This window comes from Empidonax traillii, unplaced genomic scaffold (genome assembly GCF_003031625.1).
Source record: "Empidonax traillii isolate 1590-97213 ecotype Southwest subspecies unplaced genomic scaffold, ASM303162v1 scaffold190:size869923, whole genome shotgun sequence".
Lineage (NCBI taxonomy): Eukaryota > Metazoa > Chordata > Aves > Passeriformes > Tyrannidae > Empidonax > Empidonax traillii.
This window is the reverse complement of record NW_020955383.1, coordinates 386,980-401,996: the sequence shown is the minus strand read 5'-3', so window position 1 is coordinate 401,996 and position 15,017 is coordinate 386,980. Positions and strand designations below refer to the sequence as shown.

The following is a 15,017-nucleotide window of genomic DNA, read 5'->3' as shown; positions in this document are numbered from 1 at the left end:
AACACAAGGAGTCAGGTCCCATCTGGAACAGATCAAATTGCCCTAGCTGGTCAATAAAAGCACAAAGTTCCATGGAAATTTATTTCACCTAAAGGCCTGAGAGCTCCCTTTCCAATCAAGTTTAGGGAATAGAGCCATATACCACTTCACTGGTGACATTTACCATGGACTGTGAGACACAGGACTGGTGGCACCAACACTTCCCCTACTTTGAGGAATCCGGGAGAAACTGTAGGGTGTGGGTTTCCACTCACAGATAGCCAAATTATTCTAAAAATCCTAGCAGAGCCACATGACTATCTGATGTTTTGATTCTGGTGGCTGGGAGAAAAAATGTCATTTTCTATTGACCCAAAATAAATACTCTCAAAAAAATTTGAGGAAATGGGTAAAGTAGGAAAGCAGAGGAAGCAAAATGCTTCAATTATTTCTTGGACTACTGGCATGGGCTTAATATCTTTAATAAAATAACCATTAAGAAATAGAAACAGTCTCTGGCATTTTTCAGACTTTTTTGGGGGTCCTCTTATTTTTGTTTTGTGACAAAAACAATTTGTTGCCATCACCATGAATCACCAAGGCTTCAGCTCATGCAAATCTACATTTTTCTGTTCAAAATATGTTTTGAATTACAGTTATAAGTAGTAAGCTCTTCATGAAGGCTGTTCCAGTAAGACCTGTCTCTGAATAAAATTAGATTTCAGCCAAAGTTCAAGATAAATGGGAAATCCAGGCTGAGTGGTAGATGGGAATGATGTAGATCAAATCAGATGTTGACATTATACGTTGTACAGCAAGTGTCTGGGAACCACTTCCACAAGTAAAAGCAGTAGTGAGAAGTTACTGCTTCTGCCTGGCTTATTTTAGAGAGAGAATCTGCAGCAGAACCCAGCAAGGGGTTGTGGTGTACTTCTCTGTCTTCAACTTCTACATTACTGAATTCCTCTTCTTCAAGAGGAAGATTTTGGTTTCATGATATCACTTACTATTAATAATTACTTTGTACTGCTTTGGTACCTTTCCATGCTAAAGTTCGCATGATGGCAGAAAAAAAAACACAGTCCTTGCTCTGAAAATGTACAGCTTGTGTCAAAACAATGGGGGGGCAGAGAGCAGTCAGGATTATGGAGGAGCAGATGGACACCATCACTCAGTGCTGTGGTCCTGGCACACCCAGGAGAAAGGACAGTCTCATCCTTCCATGATAGGCTGGACAGGGCCTGAGCAACCTGGGCTAGTGGAGGGTGTCCCTGCCCATTGCAAGAGGGTAGAACTGGATGATCTTTAAGGTTCCTTCCAACCCAAATCATTCTATAATTCTGCAATTCGACATCATCTGAAAACCTGGCCCAGTATATGTCACCTTTATTTCCTTCAAGGCCAGTACTAATTGCCTTGTGTCTTACAGCCTAACTTTTCACAGCTAGGTCAAGAGCAGGGTTTCAGTGTCAGTTAAGGGGAAAAAAATTCCACGTGGGAGATGGCCAGAAGCATCCATCAAGCACAAAATATGGTGCTTTCTAACTTGCACATGACATCCTGTGAAAGCAGTCTCCCAGCTCAGTCACAGCTGGGAAGGCCCCTGGGTCCAGGTTTGTTCAACTCCAGTGCAATCTGGGAGCAGTGCTGCCTGCCTCAGTGTTCCTCTGGCACAGTGGGCTCTAAAGCCAGCTGGGGCTGGGCAGACTCTGTATTTCTCTTAGGTCCTGTGGGTTATGTGAGAAGAGGGTTTCCCAGGTTGTGGGATAAGTGTAGACTACATGGTTTGATCACTGGTGACTCAGAGCTACCCCATCCCACGCACAGCCACGCACCAGCACGACCTGGGACATGGATAGCCGTGGCCACAGGGTATCCCTGCCCACACTGGTGGTGTACCATCTCCTGCCCCATGACATTTCTCACCAGGCTGGCAGCTGTGGGCTCAGGATACAGCTTCGCAGTTATGGGTGCAACCAGTACCCTGACACAGGTGTCCTGACTGTCTGGCTCATGGAGTGAAATAAAATGAACAGAAACTCGAAGAACTCTGAAAAACTGCTGTAGGGAAAGGTCTGGAAGGAAACTTGGAGGTACACAGACCCTACGGCTTGGTGGGCAGAGATGTCCACAAGGGTATCTGGCAAAGGGTGCCTACTTTATGCTTCCCAGACAGGGCTGTGATGAAAAACCATCTTGTCTGGAGGAGGGAGCTCACTCCCAGGCTCTGCACTGCCAGCTTGCAGCTGGGCTAATGTGAAGGAATGCACTCCCTAGCAATGCTTCCTTATAAATTATTTTTACTGGGAGATTTGAGTGTCGTTACAGTGAATGTGTGTACAAATATTGGAAGAACAATGCGTGCTAGAGAAAACGAAGTGAAAAACCACCCGGCTTCCTATTTCTCCTGGGTAAACCTGTGATTTCTCCCACCTTCTTGAGTTGCAGACTAATACAATATTGTACAGCCTTCTGCCTCCCTAAATAATTCCTGCTGGAGTAGTAGACACTGAGTACATCACTCAAATCCCATGAAATTGTTTAGCTTCCAGTTCCACATCCTGAGGAGTTAACTCTCTAGGAGAAGGGAATGATCTGGGAGTCCCCTGGGGTGCTCTCCTGGCACAGGATAACTCCTGGCATGGCGCTGGAGTTGCATATTTTTCATGGGCTTCCAGTTTTACTGTCAGTCCTATTCTCCTGAGCTCCCATTTCCTCTCTTTCAGTTCCTCACACGTCTATTGTGACTCAAATAAATGTGATATATTGATGCTTCATCAGTTTGAAATGAACTGCAATTACCAACAGAGGATTCATTTAATTTAGTTTCCTGCCATCTAGAAGTCAAACACCTGGCTTAAATGAATGGTCTATAGTCTGGGGAGAGGGATGGACATTGCCAGAAGTCAAATGCCTTCCTACCTATTTTAAATACCTTTTATAGACCAGGATGAACTGCACTCTGAAAGCCCTTCCCACGTCTATAGAGGAACTACAAAACCAAGGTTTAGATGATTCAGGTGTGGCGACTTGAAACCCATCCTTGATATTTGTTTGGAAAGTAGTTTTCCCAAATCAGGTCTCTTTTGTCTGCATAAACCTTCTCTCAACTTACAGTAATTGTGTGGAGGGGGTGAGAAAAAATTGACCCAGAGCAAGCCCATTACATCTTTGGTGGAGAATGCAAGCAGAGACTGTCCAAAGAGGCAGTGGCCGGATCAAACCACGACACTGTGAAAGATAAGATCCCTGTGTTGAGGATTTTGATAGGTGGGCTAGAAGGGATTGTGATGATCATCCATGCTGACTCAAACAACCTGACCTCCAGCCTTCAAATTTTACACATCCAGAGCATTTCAGGGCTTTTTATTAAAAAACCCAAAGAACTACCTGTCCATTATAAAATAAATCTTGTCCTATAAATTGCTACCTTTGCAAATAACAGGGATGTGGAAGTGGAAGAAGAAGGAGAGACTGAAGCTGTCCCAAGAGAGAGAAGGCCAGCAGGGGATTTTTAATAATTTAACAGCCCCTGGAGTGTGAGATGAGGAGGTTACATCTACACAGGACTTTGAACACACACAAAGGCACTAGAATTTTCAGCCCCTCGCTCTTTGAGAGGAATCAAAATGAATAATTGAGAGAAGAAAGTCTCTTAAACTGTCTGCCATCAGTTATGTTACCTTGGAGCAACACCTGGCACCCGGCAGGTGCTGGGGGACCGTGGGGACACGGTGCCAACTGCACCAGTTTCTGTCCTTCTTCAGCCACTCCACAGCCAGTTTCAGGTGCTTTAGGAGACTTTTTTTTGTAAGTTGCACTCCAGCTTTCCACGTTGTAATAGCAGGTGTGGAGCAGCAGCTCAACAATACCACTAAAGATGCTGAGCACGCAAAGAGAAGCAGCGGGGCTGGAGCACTAAGGTGGACTGGGATGGTGGCAAATGAAAGCCAAGAAGAGCAAACAAAACCTGAGGCAGAGTCAACCTTTTGCCAACAAAGCGATGCAGTCAGAGCAACCACTTGTTTCTTACAGCACTTAACTGAGTTGAAGGAGCAATTCCTAAGGGACACAAGTCTGTTGAATGCATTGAGTAGAGAATAATGCACTTTACTGAATAAGGTGCCTGTGGGCAGGGCCCTTCTTTGCATGGCAGTGAAAGCTTTTATGCCATGGTGGGGCTGCCTGGACATTCCTGAGATGGGTTTTAACTCAGCATGGGCTGGGCACACACCCTGCATGAGAGTCTGCAGAAGGGGACCCCACGGCTGCAGCATTTGCAGAGCCCTGTCCAGGCTTAGGCTGGCTCAGAGTGGTAGGGACCAACCCTGCCCACAAACAGCCTCTATCTGCCTCCTTGGCCCCAGAGCCAGTTGCTGTGCCCCTGCGGGAACCAGCAGTGGTTACCATGTCAATCTTAAAGCTGCTACTTCTGGCTACAGCCTCTGGTCCTGCCTTGATGTCAGAGTGCTGCAGGACAGCTCAGAGTCTAGACTGCAAGGGTGTTCAGCATCTACTTTCTTCAGGTGTGAGACAACAGAAATCTCATTCCTTTAGGAAGAAGCTCAGGAATAGCACTTTTGCTGTCCTGCCAGCTGGGCATAGCGTCTTTGATAATGAAGAACACTGCCTTCACAGCTGAATAAAGGCAAAATTTTCAGGCTTTTTTTCTGGATTTGCACACCGTGGAAACTGTTCCCAAATCCCTTAGACACCTAAATGAAGCCAGATTTAACCTTGGTTGATAAAGTATCAGCAGCTGCTGCACAGTAAGATTTTCTGAAGTTATGGCTGCATGTCTTGCACATATCTGAAAAACTCCACTGAGATTTTCATCAGCATTAGGCCATGAAAAGTTACTATTGGAAAATAGCAGGATAAATCAAGGAAAACTATCAACAGTGGGAGAATATGCTATTTATTTACTACCATGTAAAGCTGAAAGAGGGAAAGATGGTAAAAATGAAAAATATTCTTTTTAATATTTTTTTAACCATAAAGCTTTCCTCTTTCTCTCTTGTCCTATATTTCACATTGAAAGGAGGGAAAGTGATTAACTTTCATTTATTTTTCCTTTAAGGAAACTGCAATGGCAAAATCAAAAGGTAGAATGTTTTTAAGATACTCCTTTTATCTCCCTTTGCTGAAACACATAAAATTAAAAGGTAGTGTAGGAAATTATTTTTTTTCTCCCACCTTTTTGCTAAACACAAACCCTTTTGTTTGCTAAAACACAAACCCTAACCCCAACCCTGATCAACCATAGGAAAAAAAACCCATGATTGAACAGGGCAGTTGCTTTGTCTTTCAGGTATAGACTCAACAATATGGATAGGTTTATATATAAATACATATGCAGTAACCAAAACCTCAAATTCAAATACACCTGAGCTTTGGGGAAGTTTGTATATGCATTCAATCTTTGTGGCTTAGGCTCATCTGTAACAGAAATATTTGCAAATAGACAGAATACTTCCTCTTTAATCTTATCTAGCAATCTGTCTGTTTGTCTGGGATTTTCCTAGAGATGGCCTCAGATCCTGATATCTGAGGGCTGCATGGCTAAATTAAGGAGAGATCATACATGACTTCACAGAGGCCTTTTTTTTTTTTCTATTTGCCATGAGCATGTATTTAATTTTAATCCACTGGGATGAAAGTCAGTAGCCTGGCTCAGCCGTCACCAGCCTGTGCTTGGACCACCTTTGGGAAGATACATTTTGGCTGATGGTTCATAAAATCATAGAGTGGTTTGGGTTGAAAGGGACCCTAAAGATCATCTAGTTCCAAACCCCCTGCCGTGGACAGGGACACCTTCCACATGACCAGGTTGCTCCAAGCCTCATCCAACCTGGTCTGGTTGTTTGCACTATGGACAGACTGTGGCTGGCAGGCGCAGAATGGCTCTGCAAGGGCTGTGAGTCCTCTTTCCTGAGGCTCTTCCAGAGCTCAGAACACATCCTATCCTTCATCTCCCAGATCTCTTACCTCCACCAGACCAAACAGTGTCCAGTGGTATCTCACCAGCTACACTACAGGTCACGTAACTCAGGGGAAAAATTCTGGATTCATGCCCAAGAGCTCTTTCTCCATCCACAAAGAGGATTGTCTGAGGTTTCACGCGTTCAGTGCCACCTTTAGGCAAGCTGCTACAGCTTGGCAATAGGGAAGAGGTGGTGAAATGTCAGGATCTATCCACTCGTGCCTGGCTAATTGTTGTAAATTAGCTCGGCCTGTTTATGCGCTTGAGGAACCCCAGGAACCACTGGCAAAGTAAGATAGATTGACTTTAGCTAAGCACCATCAGATCTTGATCTCTGGAGGACAAGAGGTGGCCAAGGCTGTTTGTCAGCTGTTCAACCCCAGTGTTGCTTAGACAACTACCCTGCATTGTGTTTTGGACAATTTATCACGGCGTGTACCTGCGTCAGTAGCTACAATTACCTCTGAGATTTAGTGCACCGGGAAAGGCTCCAATTTCAACAAAACTATGCCATGCAGCATGGATGGAGAGAAATAGGGAATTTCTTCAGAGTTTTATTGTGTCCTTTCCTGTCTGCATCCCCCCACACTGCCCAGAGGGGTTTTGTCACCTCCTCGAGTATTTTCTCGTGGTAACTTCTCACCACTTCAGATTCTCAGCATTCACTGTGTGAGACCTCACTGACTCCTACCAGTGCTTGTGTGGTTAATGGGTGAGAGGAGGGGAGAGAGCACATCTGAAAGGAATGCAAAGAAACATAAACAATTTTATTAACAGGACCACAAAACTATTTTTTAATATATGCAGCCATTTACAAGGAGCAAACAAACAAACAAACAGAAAAACCCACTGGGGAGACATGGTCGGCGTCAGCGACCGCAGCGAGCGCACACAGACGGTGTGGGCAGGTCTGGGTAGGGTCCCTTTCCTCCAGCCCTGATGAGCATGGTGAGCCTGTGCAGACCTGGCCCTAAGGAGGGGGGGTGCCACGTGCATCCTGCTGCGGTGCCAGGGACGATGCCAGCTGGGTGAGGGCTCGGGCAATGGTGGAGAGGTGGCTGTTCATCGTCCGCAGCTCGGCCAGGATGTCGCTCACATTCGCCGACGCCTGCTCGGAGCTCGGAGGCATGGCATGGGTAGCTGGTGGTGGGGAGGCAGCCCCCGGAGCACTGTTTCCCATAGGTGCTGCCTGGGGATTCTCATCACGGGAGGGCTGTGGGGGTGGGCTGTTGCAGGGCTTCATGCCTTCCAGGGAGCCTGTTCTTATGGGTGGCTGGTCTTCCTCCTTCCCTTGGATGGTGGCAAGTGTTGCTGAAGCGAGGAATGGCAGCCAGTTGATGAGGTGGGTGGCACCGCTGGGTGGGACTACTGGCAAATAGATTCCAGGGTGCAGGGATGGAGTAGAGGCAGGTGGTGCAGGAAGAGAAGGAAGTCCAGGGAGAACAGTGGCAGCAGAAGTGGATGTTGATGGTGAAATAGGAGGTGGTTTGGGGCATAAGGCTGCGACACAGGCAGGTAATGGTGGTGAAAATGATGCAGTACCAGTGTCAGAAGAAGAGCAGGGCGATGCTGGAGCTGTGAAAGGTCCAGGTTCTTCAGAGGTTGGTGGTGAAGTGGCAGCAGGTGGAGCATCAGGCGTGCAAGGATCTGAATCTGTAAGGAAGGCACATTGTGAGCCTTGATTCACACATTTACTTACATGAACAGACTGTTGCCTGCTGTCCCCTCAATGGGACCAGGCCCTCTGAAAAGGGGAATTTCATCAGCTGGCAGTGATACTCTCTGTAGGCCAATTAGAAAAGAACAGATGTACTCAAAGACAAGAGCCTATTGTAGGTAAACATGAACTTAATATTATAAAACTAAATTATCTTTCCACTCTCATTCTTCATAAAGCCTGTGGACAGGCCTGAACATTCTTCTGGTTGGTGTCTCATAGCTGTGCATTAGCTGGTGAATTCCCTGTTGTGTTTTCCTGGCCAGCCATAGAATGATGGTAATGTCCTAACTGACTCAGATCTCCTGTGGAAATGTGAGGGTTGGATGGCTGCTGCCAGAGCCAAAGTTCATAGAGGGTCCCAGTTTTCAGCATTTTGATTTGAATAGGCAACTAAACACCAGAAACAGTTAGAGCTACTTGGTGGCTTAAACTTGTCAATAATTTTATTCTTTTGGATGTGGAAACACGACTGAGTTTACACAACCAAACACAGGTATTTATCCCTGCCTAGATCCCTTCAGCAGCTTCAGCTATGAAAATCACATTTTAAAAAAAAAGAACAAATAGATAGAAAGAAATTCTTGACACTGAGCATCCCAGCTTGACACCTGTGCTCTCTTGTTCAGTGGACCTCATCCATTGTCCCATGTGGTCATTAGGAACATGTTTTCTTGGACTGAATTCGTCCAGTCTAGATAGATACAGTCTAGGATGATAGAGCAGCCCCTGGGGGATACACAAAGGCTTGCAGAGCCACACTAAGATTCAAGGTGCTCTACCCATTTTTCCCAGCTGTTAAATACTGTACGGTAAGGATTTTTGCAATCGTTCTGAAAGCCAGAAATATAATAGGAAATGTTTGCTTTTTAACAGCCTCAAAGATATGCATTTGTGGAATTACAATGCCACTCTGTAGATCTTTATTTTAGCATTGGGAACACATTATACAGGAGGTGGTGAGATGCTACAGGAGTGGTCAATGTAAGATAGATGGATTTTAAAACTACTTCTGCTGCAATTAAGTGCGAATTTTAAGGCACTACTGTGGATACAAAGACACAAATAATGGATTTATCTAGGTTAAAACAACCTAGAGAAAGCCAAGTACTGAGGTGTTAACACCATACTATTATTATTTCTGGCATCTAAAAAATTCAATGTGAGAAATCTATTTCCATTACTGGCTGGTTTGGTTTTCCAGATAGCAAACTGAAACTCTGACTCAAAAACAAAGGCGGCTTCTCCCTGTCATTTCTAACACCAAACCAGCTGGACATGCAGCAAGCAAATGTCCATCTTTGTCCCACATGGGACCACCATGTTGTTCCTAATCAAACACACATGTTGCTTAGAGGGGATTATGACACAAAATTCAGACTGCCTTGATGTCCCTGAGGTTTTTATGGAAAGTTACTGCAGGTTCCTTGAAACAGTTTCCTTCCTTTGTATGTTGGCTTTCTGCCCAGTGCAAATTCCCTGCCTTCACAGGCGCTCCATCCCTGTCCACTCGAGGTGGGCTAAGGATGCTGGATGTTGGGTTTCCAAAGTGCTATTGATTTGCCTTTGGTTTTTCAAAACAAAAACAAAAATAAAGCACAGTTCAAATACAGGTTCCTTTTCCATCCAAACCACCAGAGTTTGCAGGGCTGAGATGAAAGGTTCAGGTTTGGCTCCGCTGTGGTGTTAAACCAGCACAGTGTTTGTGGTCCATATATAGCATGGCTAATCCCTGTCCACACTGCCCAAACAAACCAAATTAAGTGTAACGTTTTTCCATACATTAGAGAGCAGAGGAAGCTTGACAAACCTTGATGTAATCGGGTTTACTGCTGTGACAAATAACTGTAACAAATGATTCCTAAATGGTCAAACAGCAAGCGGGGTTAAAATACAAGTAATGGCAACTAATACAGACAAAAACAGAGGCAAAAATCAGGACACCAAAAGCTCTTCCTTTTGGTTGAAATCTTTCCAAACAGCATGGTTTTCCCTATCAGAAGCCACAGCTTTGTCATCCTCCTAATCCCCCCTAAAGGTTTACTTATGCCATGCAGTCTCTGAACACAACTTGCTCAGCTTGATCAGGCTCCCATATTTCCATCCAAGAAATTCCACATGGGTGTCTGGACACCCGCACAGGAAACCTCACATATCCAGGACATGTGGAAGCTGTTGCACTGCTCAGATCAATGGGAATGTGCACAGCTGACATAGAGCACTCTGTGCACCCAGAGCGACTGCTGGTCTGGATGGGGTCTGATCCAACTGCTCAGTTATCTGAAGACCTACACTGATGATGGAAACTGCAGAATCTCAGCATCACTGAGGTTGGGAGGGATCTCTGGAGACTGCCTAGTCACACAACCTCTCCTCAAAGAAGTGTCAGCAATTTTTTTTCCATGGACAAAATTGCTAGGGCATGTTTGAGAAAGCCCAAGAATGTGGGAGTCCTAAGTAGGATGAAGCACGAAACAAACAACTTCTGTTGTCTATCACATACAACAGGATGATTCTATTTATTTCCTTCCTCTCTTTTGTCTGTTTTTTTCTCTCTCATTGCAACCTGTCACAACTTTAGTGCTTGGTTTTTCGTGTTTTTTTTTTTTTTTTTGGACAGCCCTAGCAGAAAGAGGGTCTCAACTGGAGCATCCAGGGGCACTCTCATTGCTGGGGGTGTTCAGTCCACATCTAGACAGAGCTGTAGCTAAGCTGGGGTTGGATGGAGAGAAGAGAGATGCTGGACACAGGGTGTTTAGACAATTACAGTGACCTTCACTAAACATATCATCCCACCTGTGCACAGTCATCCAGTGCCCTTCAGTACACCCAGTCTACAGAAGCTGGGTAGGTTTTGTAGGATATTCCCACATCCAAAGACTGACTGTTCAAGGCAGGCTTGTAGCTTAGAAGAAAAGTTATTTCACCAGCTGGGGAAGCTAACCCAGAACTGAGAAAACTTGGATTGGATCAGCTTCATCTAAACAACTGAATTGTGCTTAGTGAAGAAATTCTATGAAAGCCCTATATTTTCCATGTTGTATACAACAGAGGGAAAGCCCATGAAGGGAAGGGTTAGACACGAGAGCTGTATCTCTCTAAGCAGCCTCACAGTCACTTCGTTTCTACTGAGTGCATAGAGAGCTTGGCCTCCTTCAGGAGGATTGGGTTATTGAGATGGGATTCAGGTCACAGAATCACAGAATATCCTGAGTTGGAAGGGAGCCATGAGGATCATTGAGTCCAAATCCTGCACAGGACCATCCCAAAAATCACATCATGTCTCTTGTCCAAGTGCTTCTTGAACTCTGTCAGGCTTAGTGCCTGACAGAGGGAGCCTGTTCCAGTGCCCAACCACCCTCTGGATGAGGAACCTTTTCCTAATATCCACCCTAACCCTCCACTGACACAAATTCATGCCTTTCCCTCGTGTCACCTTTAGCTTTCACAGTCTACAGCATAGTTCTATGTCTTATCTAACTCCCGAGCCTTTCTTCACAGTCAGCAGATTAGATCTAGCACCACCTCTTCATTGCTAGAATGAGAAATATTTATCCTCACCTCTTTGCTTGGAATAATGTAGGATAACTGACTTGGATGTGGGTGTCATGCACTGAAAATGCCCATATTGCAAAAGAGAATTCCCCAACAAGATGTCTAAAAATAAGGTGTGTCCATCTTGGAAACATTCCCTACCCTTCTCATCTACTATGGACCTTCCAAAGGAAAGCCACTGTACATTTTTGTGTTACCTATTTACAAGTAAGAGGGAATACTTCTGCTCTGTCACCTCCAAGAGGATCTTAGGGTGTTAAAAACTCACAGGGCTGTAAATAATAGGTGTTAAAGTAATGAGAGGGAGCAGAGGAGCACCTCCAGGAGAGGATTTCCTGGTATTTGTCCAACCCATGATGATGGATGTTGCCAAAAGATTGATGGTCTGCCCTGTGAGAAGGGTGAAACTAAAGGAACTTTAAATGCATTTGTCGGTATGAGATGAGCACGTATTTCACTTTACAGGCAGTCTTGGCTATCTTAACTGCTTTTGTTTGACCACTGATTTTATCTGCCTTGCAGACAAATTGCTGCAAACTCCGAATTCTTAGTCTTTTTTCAACTAACAAGGGAAAGGTCTGTGAAGTAGAAACCTTAAGGGAAAATCAGAGGCATGACTTTCTGTGGATTCAGCTCATCTAACATTAGCCCTTTAGCTGGAATCTAGTTAGAGGCAGTCATCCCAGATCCATCTGAGAAAGAAGCACCTCTGGGGACAAGCCATTCCAAGCTATCAGGTCCCTAAAGAAGGGTGGGGCATCATGCTCTGAAGTGTCCCTTCTGTCTCATCACTTCTTGTAAGAGAAGTCAACTACCTTTAGAAGAGCAACTTCTAAATGGCTAAAGTTAGGTGAGCTGGATTCCTCACTTTATGTGTAGATGTAGCTGGTAATTTCACAGAATCACAGAATGGGTCATGTTGGACGGGACCACAGTAGGTTGTCTGGTCCAACCTCTGTGTTCAGGCAGGGTCATCCCAGAGCACATGGTACAGGATTGTGTCCTGATGGTTCTGGTATACCTTCAGTGAGGGAGACTCCACATCCTCTCTGAAAAATCTGTTCCAGTGCCTGGTCACTGCACAGTAACGAAGTTCTTCCTCATGTTCAGGAGAAACTTCCTGAACATCCTGTGCATCACTTTCTGCCCATTGCCTCTTGTCCTATTGCTTGGCAGCCCCAACAAGAGCCTGGCTACATCCTCTTGGCACTTGCAATTTCCTATCAAATCAGAATACTAAAACGGTAGTGCTGCCTCTGTGTTCCTGTGGAAGGCGTAAAACCATGGAGATAAGGTTCAAGATGCAAGAGAGTAGAATCTGAGACCCTTAGAGAGCTTCAAGAAATAAGCTTGTGGTTGAGAAGATGATAATCTTTCAAGTGAATCAGGACTGAACAAAAAATCTATTTCAACAGTATTAATACTTAATTTATTTAATTCAATAACCAGTACTTAAAAGAGGGAAAGCAACTTTTAACACAGGTAGACAGCGATAATACAAGGGAGAACAGTTTTAAACTAAAAGAGAGATTTAGATTAAATGTAGGAAGAAATTTTTTCACTCAGAGCATGATGAGGCACTGGAACAGGTGGCCCAGAGAAGCTGCCCCATCCCTGGAAGTGTTCAAGGCCAGGTTGGATGTGGCTTTCAGCAACCTGGTCTAGTGGACCCCTGCACCCGTGGCAGGAGTATTGGAACTAGATGATCTTTAAGGTTCCTTCCAACCCAAACCAGTCTATGCTTCAATGATAAGGATATCAAGATGCTGAAATGAGACTCTTCAGTAAGACAGTCACCTGTGGGAGGCCCCTGTGCACTGTCCTTTCTGCTCAGGTTTGTGCAGCTGCTCTGAGCTGTCAGTGCCTGCGTGTGTGCCCGCGGGACCGAGTGCGTGTGCGCTCTCCCACTTCATTTTGCAGCTGCTTCCCAAGAACGTCTAAATATACTCCTGCCTCCGCTTTCTGGTGAGAAGTGAAACTGAAGTCCCAACAGCTTGTGGTAAATGAAAGCCCAAGAGCAGCATGTGCGTCAGTGAGGGCGGTACTGCTTTTGCACGGACAAAATCCATCTTTGGAAGCTGAATCTGAAGCCATCCCTCCCGTGCTGCTCAGGTTTGATTCCAATGGACTGACATTGCTTCCCACGGCTGGGCTGAGTCAACCTTAGAAGGGCATCAAGCTGTAAGTCAAGTCTAGAAATAAATATATCATTGTCTTGGGCAAAGAGACCACCGGACATTACCCTGGAGTAGGTCTGAACAAAAGCATCAGTGTGAGCACTCCAGGAATCCTGTCTGCATATGTGTGATTTCAGAAACTTAATTTATGACTTTTATGAATCCAAAGTAGCTCTGAACACTCACTTTCTTTTGGGTGAGTAGCTCAGAAATGCATAAAAAATTCATACAAACATTAGGCAAGCTTATCGTTAATTACTTTTTAGACAAAGCAAATCCCATCTATGTCCCAGGAACCTACTTTTCTCTGCATAGATAGAAATATCCTAAAATATCATATATATCAAGATGCTGCCCTCTTTAATGACAAAAGTGTTTTCATGCAATTAAACATGCCCATTCAAGTCAGAAGTTTCATGCAAAATATTGAATAAAAAAAAATAGATCACAGTATTCCAAATTAGCCCTATTCCTACAGTTTTCAAACTCAGTTTCACCCGTGGTTTCCACAATAAAATAATTTTTTTAAAGAGGATTTTGGAAATAATTGGAAATAATTGTAGGTTACCAAAACAATCCTGTAAAGGAGCACATGGCTAAGTCTGCTCCAAAGTCCATGATGTTTTACCAGAAATACCCCAACTCTGTTTCTATGCTGTCAAATTACAAACCTACTGATTGAGTCAATTCAGTAAGGCTCCTTCCTCTGGCCTCTCATTTTTTAAATAGATAAATAGCAATCCACGAGCTTCTCTGCAGATTTTAATTCACTTAGAAGTTTTTCTGACTTCATGAACTCGTGCATCTCTTTGGAATTTATTTCATTGGGTTTTTTAATTGTGGTCTGTTTTGGGGTCTGTTTCTCTTCTTTCAGGTACAGTACACCAGGCTTAGCTGGACTGGGCTTTATGTGACTAATCCCATTATGACTCCTGTGGAGTTGTGCTCTTTCAAAATTTCTTGAGTAATAGTCTGTTATGAGTACATACTTATTCCCATGTCATGCGAACAAATTTGTTCTCACAGTTTGTCATGGGCCATCTGCTTTTTCATCTTTGTCCCTGGCTTAATTTCAGTGAGATTTTATTCACTTCCTGAGAAAATGTGCGTTTTTACACTCATTTGGGACCAGATTTTCCAGGAATCTGAGGTCCTTCTTTGACACCTATGGGACAAAGCCAGACTTTTTGAAGTGCTCTGCAGCTCCTGTTATTTCCTAAAACAGAAGAGTCCCTGAGGATGCCCTGACATCTCAGTGTGGAGGGGGAATGGGAAAAGGGGAGGTAGGCACGGTGGAGAGGTAATACTGTCGGGCAGCAGGCAATTCCTCATGACAGTGTTCATTGCCTAACACATTTTTCCCGCTGTGCTCAAAGCACTGAGCGAGTCTCACACTGGCTGCACTTTGTGGAGGTCAGACTGAAACACATGAAAAATGAAATGCCTGGACACGAGTCCGTGATGGAGCAGGGAGCAAAGGCCACTTTCATCTTCCCCATCAACCAACATTGCTAATGCAGCCTTCTGATGTCTCCTTTACCCTACACCTCTATTACTGCAACTTTGTAAACTGGAGAGGGTTTCTTTCCCTCTCCTTTGCAGCACA

At 44.6% G+C, this 15,017-nt stretch overlaps 1 protein-coding gene across 3 annotated transcripts in view; it reads right to left on the bottom strand.

The window, feature by feature from the left end:
• Positions 1-6,836: 6,836 nt before the first annotated feature.
• RUNX2 (runt related transcription factor 2) overlaps positions 6,837-15,017 on the bottom strand; it is a 227,234-nt gene continuing 219,053 nt past the window's right edge. For all 3 annotated transcript variants that reach the window (XM_027886589.1, XM_027886590.1, XM_027886591.1), the window contains one exon: positions 6,837-7,615. In XM_027886589.1, coding sequence (XP_027742390.1) covers positions 6,933-7,615 — 683 coding nt within the window. In that variant the 3' untranslated portion in view covers positions 6,837-6,932. The remainder of the gene's footprint in view (positions 7,616-15,017) is intronic.